Below are 10138 nucleotides of genomic sequence, written 5' to 3'. Positions count from 1 at the left end.
TGCAAAGAAAGCACAAGATATTTAAAACTAAGGGGAATTATCACAGAAGTTTGTTTCCTCCTCAAAGCAGCTGGGATCACTGAGAGTTCGGGACAGTTCTCAGCTGCCAAAGGATGTTGCAGGGTCCATATCCTCTACCTTCTCTGATCAGCAGAGATAAGACTTCTCCAGTTTCCATACCAACACTTCCCTGCACATGACTAGACTCTTGCCCTAAGACCTCTGAGTGTATTTCTCAGGGCATCTCTGCTGCAAGGGTGGTTGCACAGCTCCTGAGAACAGCATGTAGCATGGCAGCATGGTGGGAGGGCCAGAGCCTCACACAGCATCTACTCCAGCCCAGCTGTGCTGTGAGACATCTTCCTGACAGCCTGTCTGCTCCCAGAGATGAATCACAGAAAATTAGAGATGGGAACGACCTATTAGGTCATTTAATCCACTCTTGCCAGTTCACAGCCACTCCCCTACATTCCAATTCCTAGTGCATCATCTATCTTGCTTTTAAATAGCATGGAACTCAGCCCGCACTGTTTCCATGCCTTCTTCCTGGGGAATTCTCTCTAGCACGTCCAGCCAAATGCTCAGTATTTGATGTTTATTTACTCTAGTGTTATATTACAGTACTATCATGGTTACTCACTTGCCCCAGGCTGAAAAAAAAAAAGCTTCTGAGAATAATTAGGAAGTGAGGACTCTCTTGGCTACAAAATACTTGTTTCAGGAAAAATCAAGGAACTTGATGGAAAAAAGAGAAATGATAAACAACACTTTGTATCACCTCGTTTCAACTTCCTTTATTTTAGTTATGTGCTTATTTAGCATTGTTCAGCTTCTGCTTTCTTTAACAATAGCTAGAACTATGACTCATGACTCAGCAGTATCATTGGTTTTATGTTCCACGTTCACTTCTGTTTCAATTCTTAATTTGATTTTTCATCCCCTTGCTTTCTATACTGAATTTAAGATCCAATAAAGATTCAAATAAAAAATATTCTAAATATCCAAATGATTTGCCTATTCCATTTCCTAATCTTTGTCTTTTCAACATTAGCTAAACACAAGAACTAAAACAGTAAGCCTGGCACACCCTTTCTGGGATGCCTTGTCTCAGAAGAATGTCTACGGATTTTCTTTACTTATGTCCAGGCTGGAGGCCACCCAAGAATGTATTTGTGGCTGGCTTACCTTAATTTGACCCTTTAAACAAGGCTCACTGCACACGGATCGTACCATTCCACTCTTGTTCATTTGGATCTTGTAATCATCAATGTTTAATACCCCTTCATGCCAGGTTCCAACGTGCACATAGTCATAGCGATTAGCCTCAGTGTACTGCAAATTCATGATATCATACCTACAAAGGAAACAACATGTGTGTCTTGGAGGATAGGGACATGATGCAGAAAACAAAGGAATTTGGTAAGTAGATAATCACAGAGAGAAACATGAGAAAAGCTAGAATCATCCTATGTCCTAACACCAGCTACTGCCAATGTTTTATTTATTTCTAAATGTTTCCTCTGATTCTCTAAAAATGTGCATTTCATTCCTCAGTCTCTCTTTATCTTCCATATTTGCTAAAAAATACATTACTTTTATATTTTCTCTCTGCTTATTCTCCAAAAAAATAATTCTACATGTGCTGAGTTGATCATCTCCTTCAAATCATTATTCACTGTTATTCTCTGAACAATGATTCGAAGAACATCAGTTTCTTAACTTGATTACTTTATTCCAATTTTCTTTTTTATATTCAATTGCCATTTTCACTACCCTAAAGTAAAAGAGGTGTTCTACCAAGTCTGGAACCTATTTTAGGTGCTAATAGAGCAAGAAATCTGAGAAATGCATCTTTAATTAGCAAGGATGTTGGGATTTAACATCTTGAGCATTGATATTTAAGCAGGTCTCTCCCCTGATTAGAACAACCATTTTGAATCCAAATACTTTGTGTCAATTACATTAGTAATTTCAAATGCTGCAATGCTATACAACAGCAAAATCTACTTTTGGAAATCTTCACTGCAGCCAGAGTGTGATTGTGGAGAGCATTCTCCAATGCAAGAGAAAGAACACAGGATTTGGCATTAGAAGGTATAAACTGGGATCTTTTTCTAACACTTAACCAGGAGATTATACTATTGAGGAAAGCCACTAACCTCTTTAAGGCTCATGTAGTTCCTGCAGGTTCAAGGCATGTAAAAACCTACTTCACATTTGGGACAAATGCCTATATAAGGCCAAATTCCTATATCATTCATATTTGTATTACTATGAATGCCCTAAAATACTCTGGTTAATGTTATTACCATAAGAAAACTGGAGAACATCCTTGTATGGGCATAGCCATTTATCTCTCAGTCACCAGAAATTCTCTGGCATTCTTCAATCTTCTGTCCATGTTGCTACTTATTCTCAGCGAACTATAACTCACGTGGCAGTTTCCATAAATGAATGCATGCTTAGCTCTCACTTACTGGCTCTGCAAAGTGGGATTCTTTTCTGCAGTACTTGTGCGGTTTTCAGTCTCCTGAGCTAGAATGTAAGAGGCATGATCTCTACTTCTTCGCACTTGACCAAAGAAATGGATGGAAATTAACTAACACATATTCCTTTTCCTCAGATCTCTTACTTCTCAACCCCCACCTCGCCCCTACCTAATCCATCCTGGAATTCTTTCCCTCTAACTCTCATTTAGACTCCGAATCCTCTTCAGTCCGGCCCTTCAAAAATCATTACCAGTCAACCTTAGTTGGCACCTGAAACCTGTGGGCTATACCTGACTTAGCTTTTTATCTAGACAACTAATTTCTTTTACTGGCGTTTCAGCCTGCTCTTCATGTGCAGATGCATTCTGTTATCCACAGGGGAGCTGGTGGCTTCTCCACATCCAGATACTGGCAATTTCAATAAAGAGCAATCCCTAAAGGGAAAGGGGCCTCTGGGAAAGTAAGGGAAGCTTTTCCTGGAGCACATTATTCATGTTTTTGCTGTTCTGACTTTCGGCTAACAGGGAGTTCTTAATCTCCGTGTTGCTGAGACATACCAGGTGGTTCCTCAGATACCCAATAGGGTATTGCCGGTGGGATGGCGGCTCATCCTGCTGGTCAAGGATACTCATCTACAGCCCCAATATTTTTCAATTTTAAACTCATTATGGTTATAGAACCTGCAGTTAATGTTTGATATGAGTCATTTCCTTCTTCACTTTCTTTCATTTTTATGATTTACCCCATATTACATTTTTATACCTCCTTTCAATCCTTTTATATCATATATTTTCAATGAAGGCGTAGGTGTGATGCTAGCATTAGAACACCTTTTTCCTATAAATCAGTTTCTTAAGACTTTTATTTCAACTTCCTCATTTTCTCTCCAATAGGAGAAATCAGTTCACACTTCATTAGCATTTAGAAACTGAAAATTTCACAATATTTTGTTATGAAAACACATTTTTTGAAAAGTCCCAAAAGCTGGGGGGAAAAAATGTACTGAAAGATACCAAGGGAAAAATACTAACTTACTAAAATAAGGTGTTCCCTGAGCTGTGTGTGTTAATGAAAAATCCTCTTTTCTCTGGACCCCAGAGTCTTTTCTTGGCATATTAGTATTTATTTGGAATATCCTCTCAATGCATCCAGTTTATGTTGCAGGATAATTAAAATAATTACAAGAGGAACCGAAAGCATGAATGGGGGCCTGACAGGAGACGAAAGCAGAGGAGGTGGTTGAAACAGAAATTGAACACAGATCAAACTGACCAATTTCAAACATGAGGAAGTGACCCTTGGAAAGGGATCCAGGGGAATGCTTATGATTTAAATGTAATTAAAGATGGAGTAGAAACAAGCTAAAATGGTGTACCTGTATTTTGGATAACTTACAGATAGAAGAGGTGGAAACTCACATCTATGGGTATCTAAAATGCATCTGGCTGGTCCTGTAATAGGTACACTGTGTACATTACCTTACAGAAGCATGCAGGAAGGTTTCCATTGCAAATTTGATCCTTTACAGAGTTTTGTTTCCAGTGGAATTCAGGATTATAACCATGGGCTTAAAGGGGTGAATGGTCAGTGTTCTGAATCTCACCCACTTGTTTCTTCTGGAACCATTTCCTAAGGTCCTGAGCACCCGGAAACTTTTCACATGCCCAGGCTCCAGATCATTTCATCCATCCCATTCACATTGCAGTCTAACTCTGCTCCGACCTTACCAACAGATTGGAATGAATCTGATAAGTTTATCATTTCAATTGCTGACAATTTCTCATATCATTTATCTTTCCTAGAGCTTTAGGGTTTTAGCAGAGAGAATGTCCTTAGGCCCCATGAGGCCCTCTCTAAATGTAGGACTTTAAGACTTCATGAAAGAAAGAGACAGATGGAGAATTATCTAGGGTCAAATAGTCTCTTAAAGCACCTTTGAAATGACATTAAGAAGGTTGCCAGCAAATTTGCCTATTTGTAGGATTAGCTAACAGGCAGAGTCATGTGGCAAAAAGATTACAAGCCTCAGATTCAGACCACACTGTCTCTACCAGCTACTTTTGCATGAATTTAGGTGAGTTTCTTAGTTTCTTGACACTCAAGTTTATAATCTATAAAGGAGGATAATGATATGCCTATAGCAGTGAGGATTAAGTGATTTGATGTTCCATTTTAACACAACATATGCTTTCCTAAATCTCTCATTCTGCAAAATCATACACTGAAAAATAACAGGGCTTATAGAGAAAAAAAGACTGTGGGTATAATGTGCAGCAGCCAAGCTGAGGGCCTTTTTCTTCCGTCTTGCAAGTTTTAATTCTTGTCCTACTACCCTGAATATTCCTTTCCTACAGAAATTCGTATGAATGATCACAACTACTCTTTATACTGACATCATATGAGCTAACTGGTCTTATAAAAGCAAGTTTTGCAGAACAGACTATATATATATAATGACTTGGGAAATATGTATATTTGGTTTAACTTTCCTTTACTTTTTGATTAATTCTTTGGAAGCCATAGGCTCAATACCAGAAAGAATTCTTTCTTGGTCTAAGAGACATGTTAGCAGGAATGTAAGATAGCCTGAGAAAAGGGGACACATGGGTAGGGCTTGGTTCTCTTCATATGTTAAGCTTTTTAAGCAGGGGTAATAGTAAAATATTTCACAACCAGTATGACTGTGGGACCAATCAATCAGGAAGATCCTGGCATTGCCAGAAGGGTCCTGCTGGTCAGGAGTAATCTCTGTAGCTTCTTGGATTTGCAGGGAGACCCCAGGTATTCCAAGGGAAGAGCTGGGGTGATCACTGGGTAACAGGGTAGCACTTGCAGGATGCAGAGTTGTTTTCACCAATAAGGTTTTCAACATTTGATAACATAACTGCCATCTAATGCTCACTGTACTTTTAGCTAAGTGTATCTACCCACCCAGAAACCATGGAACCAAAGGGAGCCAGAGGACCACCTGTCTCGCTCAGCGAGGACCACAAGGTTATTGGCCTCCAATACGGAAAAGACTGCTTTACCTTCCAGGAGCATCCCCTTTCTCATCGAACCACACCTCCTCTCCAGACACACCGACAAACGTGGACTTGATGAGAAAGTCCAGGAGTTGGCTGCCATCAATGGGCTTCATAGCATCACAGAGGCCCACGTGGCCTGGGCACAGGGCGTGGTGCATGTTCTGCAGCCCGTGTGCCATGGCGTAGATGGCATTGATGACAAACCCCATCTTACTGTCCTGCACGTAGTTTTCTTCTAAGCTTTCATTGCCTGTAACATAAAAACAGATCACCACAAAGGTTGCAAAATAAAGAAACCCAGGCCTGGATTTAATTCTCAAATGCTTTTCAGAGCTCTCAGAAGAAGGGAAAACCCAGTCCACCTGTTCAAGCCTTGTACTTGTGACTAGCTCTAGTATATTCTATCTAAAGATAGTTTATTTAATTTTATTTTCTGAATTAATAATGGTTTCAGAACATATAAAACAAACTCCATAGAGATGAGAATGAATAACTTTCAAATATTGCAATGAGATTCTCAGGGAGCAGTGGAAATAACTCTTAGTTATTCCTGGTTCATAGACACTTAGAAGTCTCTCTGTATCATAGTACTGGAAAAGCATTTTTTGATATCCTCTATGACAATCCATAATCCACAGTAAACCAGTTTGTACATTACCTACATCTTGATATTACCTTTTGATAATCCCACTAGTTTTCTCATCTCTAGGGTCACACAAAAAAACAAAATAAGTAAAACTAGGTAGTATGGATCTCTTCTTTTATATGGCTGGCAGTACAAAAATATTTGAGCCAGATTTACTAACTATTAGAAACTCAGGTATAATGTTTCTTGGTGGAAGAAGCACACTACACAGTTCATTGTAGCTTTCAGTTTTTACCTGTGAATTTTGAAAACCCTGCAATCATTTCTACCTATATCACAGGTGATTAAAAGATTCCCCAGCTGCCAAGCAGGTTCATAAGAATAGCACTGCATTAGATACAAACTCCATTATCAGAAGTCTAAACTTTAGAACTTACATACAGATGAGAAATTCAGGGATCAATTGAGTTTGCTAAAATAAAGGAACAGCTTTGGAAAACAAAACAGATTTGAAACACACCACCAACATAATTCAGAGATTTTGTACTTAGTTTCAGAAATTTGTTTCTCTCTGCAGCGACATTCCCTCCCCGACTTGACTGATAGTAAGGAGTCTGTGCGGTACGTCCTGGAGATACTGCAAGTTGTGAAGCTGGCCAAGTTCAGGCACTTATGGGGTTGTGAATAACATGAGATTCCTTGCTCCCCTGGCCAGATGATCTCTTTGTTCCAGCCTAAATAGGTCACTGGACATAAAGGTTCTTAGGATAGAGAGTAGCAGAGAGAATTGAAGAAGTTGGAGAGCATGGAGTGCTCAGAAGGAATAGTAAAGAGTTTTGATTTTGATACTGAGCTTGGGATAAAATAAGACATTCTACAGAGTTCTTACGTAAAGGCTAATCTATTTAGATATAGTTGAAAATGTGAAGCTACATGTGTATCTACCCTGAAAGAGACACAAACTACTCAGGCCAAGTGAAAGGTGGAAGGTGAGGGATTCAATTTTAACCCATTTCCCAGTGTTGCTTAATAGAAATTGTTAAAAGCATGCTTTGCTAAAGTAACATTTTCCCAACTGAAAGGATATTTTCTGAGAGGATATAATGAGTAAGACAGGCAGAAAGGGCATTTTAAACTCAAATCTTACAGAATGAGTATAGAAAGCTACATAAAGCAGAAAGCAAACATCCTCCTTGCAAAACCTGTGAAGTCACTGAAACAGGTAGCTTTTGTGGTTTCTTGCCCCAAACCCCTGGTTCTTAATGTTAGTTTGCTTTACCTCTTTGTTGTGTTAGGATATAAAAGAGATAAATTAATGCCATCTGTCTAATACATTTTAAACAAACCTTTTAAAGACTGCCTTGAAACCTCCAAGTTCTGGAGTTAAATGTTGAAGCTACTACAGTTAGAGACCAAGAATTAAAGAACAAGAAAGAAAATAGAGAAAAATGGAGTGGCAAAATAACACTTGATTCAACAGCCACTGGAAAGGTTCTTGTCGATACTAAAACCATCCACTTGAGGTTGCAGCTATTAAACTCAACTCCAGGAGTAGACTATAGGGAAATATGAGAATAAACACATCATCTTTTTTTTTTTTAACAAATGGAACATCCTCTGTCAGAGACATGCCTTAATTAAGGCCCCTGAGTTATTGCTGTTTTGTTTTGGTAACTGCTATTAAAGATTTATTACCTATTTAGAAAATTATGTTAGTGTCCCCAGTACAAATTTCTTAAGCCGTAGTTGTCTTATTGGATGTGATATTCATCAGCACTGAGACTGTAACTGTTCTTAGATTTCTCTGTAATCAGTGTTTTCCTACTGAGTTTTATTGAGGGTGATCATTTAATTATTGTCCAAGCTGGGCCACTTTGGAGAATAAAGTGAATAATAATTATTCTGGAAACACAGATGTAAACCAGGCAAACTGATCAAATGGTGACATGTTTCTTGAGCCGCACTGTCCTGTGACTGTATCTATTTACTGATGTTCTTATGGGTAAGGTGTATACATACACACACACACACTAACACATATAAATATATATACATGTATGTATACATATGTGTATACACATAGATATACAATAAAAATCAGTAGAACATTCATATTAATTTTAACTAATTTTACATTTATCTAAAGTACTCCCTATGTTTTTTGCATTTGTTAAATACAATACTCAAATGAGCTCGTGATAATCCTGCCAAACTGACATGAAGCTCACCATTTCCAAATGAGGAAAGGGTGGTAGTGCCCCAATGCCCCCTTCATCCTTGTTCTTTCTGTTACACTCAGCGGCAACATGGTGCAGGTATATAGAAATCTACAGGGGAGGAGCCACTTTCTGGTGACCGAGGACAGGGCATCCGGCTGGGCACCAGTGTCACTGTCAAGAAGGCTTGGGGCTTCTCCCTGGGATCATTCCGAGTGCACACAGCTGTCTCTCGGACTCCACATATTGGCACCCAAACTATTCCCTGCAGTATGTCTCACATGGAGAGCCAGGCGGCTAGGCACAGGTTTTCAAGGACTATTTGTAACTCACACTCCTTTCCAAACTAAACACAAACAACGTGTATGTCTGTGTAAATCTGAAGTGAGCACATGTACTTCCTTGCCTTACCATCTACTGAGCCTACACATGAAGGGTTTGCTGCCATCACTAAGAATGCTCTCTTCGGCTACTACAGCCCCAGCTCAGTATGAACTAGCCTTTGGGAACGTGTGACATGGATTTGGAAAACCAGCTGGTCTTATCAGGACCATTTCCTTTGCCATAGCAGCTATCTCAGATACTGTTGCAAGGCTCTCTCACTTTTTGTTTGTTCAAAATAAAATGCGTTACAGATTCTCCTGTCCCGTCCCCCCACCCCCCAACCCGCTGAATCCTGTATCTCCATGACCAGTGAATAAAAAATACAAACTACCAAATACTGTCACTTGGTGGTAAGGTGAAAACACTGATGCCCTGGGGTTTAGTGCCTTTTCATAACACTAGAAGCAGAGTCATTCATGAGAAGGGGATTTTATGATTCATTTTCTGTGGTGCATTAACTGTTAGACCACTAGGGTATCATTAAACCATTACCTTTTCTAATGTCCTAAATGAATCAAATAATTGTAGTTGACTGTTTGTTTACCTTCAAAAGAAGACCTGCCTAACTACTTCACAGTGGATTGTGAAAATAGGTACCTTCATTCTAAACAGTAATCTTGTTCTTACTGCATAAGCAGAACAAGGGCTGTAAATTGCTGCCCGAGGGCGACAGCGCACAAGGGCTCCACGGGGGTAGGAGCAGGCTGCGCACCTTCAGAAAACAGGAAATTCATGACGGTCAGGAGAAGGGCCAGTAGTTCTAGCCTCTGCCATTTAGGATGGCTATTCTGCAGAGTGGTAGAGTAGAAAGAACTCTGGACTAGGTATGCACATGAACACCTGGCACCTAGAAGCAGTTCTGCTGCAATAGATCAACAAGGTATTTCCAACAAGCCAAGGAACTTGATCAAGAATCTAGACCTTCTTGGGTCTTTGTTTCCTAAACTAACTAATCTCTTTCTGCTGATCTCTCCCTATCTAATGTTTCAATGCTTTGCTTCTCCAATTCCACATTTATTGGTACTTGGCAAAGCCATTCACATATATTATCTTTTTTAATCCTTGCACAATTTTTTTTTCTCTAAGTAGGTGTATTTTTAAATAGCTTTCAAAAGACATATTTTTTCCCTTTAAAAAATGTCTGTTGCAGCAGTTTCGTTCTTGTTTTGCTGGTCTTGTAGTTTGAGGTGGGGACGGGGGTTCTATCATCACCATGTTAGGAACAAGAAGACTAAAGCACAAAGAAGTTAAATCACCTCTGGGGAGAAGTGCCCTCCTTTCCCTGCAGCTGACACTCCTTTGTGAAGAGCCTTCTGCTGAGTAACATCTCCGGTCTCCTGTTTTCCCTCATGTGAAGAGAGGACTGATTCATCTTACTGTTGTATTGAGAAAGAGAAACTGGGCGTGTTCAGCTCAGTCCCTTTCTCTGGCATTCGG

General features: G+C 39.5%; 1 protein-coding gene across 6 annotated transcripts in view; it reads right to left on the bottom strand.

Annotated features, from left to right (window-relative positions):
• GRM1 (glutamate metabotropic receptor 1) overlaps positions 1-10138 on the bottom strand; it is a 381899-nt gene that overhangs the window by 65715 nt on the left and 306046 nt on the right. For all 6 annotated transcript variants that reach the window (XM_073219717.1, XM_073219716.1, XM_073219719.1 and 3 more), the window contains 2 exons: positions 5519-5765; positions 1186-1354 (listed from right to left, as the gene is read on the bottom strand). In XM_073219717.1, coding sequence (XP_073075818.1) covers positions 1186-1354; positions 5519-5765 — 416 coding nt within the window. The remainder of the gene's footprint in view (positions 1-1185; positions 1355-5518; positions 5766-10138) is intronic.

The sequence above is a fragment of the Manis javanica genome, chromosome 13, assembly GCF_040802235.1.
Source record: "Manis javanica isolate MJ-LG chromosome 13, MJ_LKY, whole genome shotgun sequence".
Taxonomy (NCBI): domain Eukaryota; kingdom Metazoa; phylum Chordata; class Mammalia; order Pholidota; family Manidae; genus Manis; species Manis javanica.
Note: the sequence above shows the minus strand (reverse complement) of the source record. Positions and strands in the feature narration are given on the sequence as shown.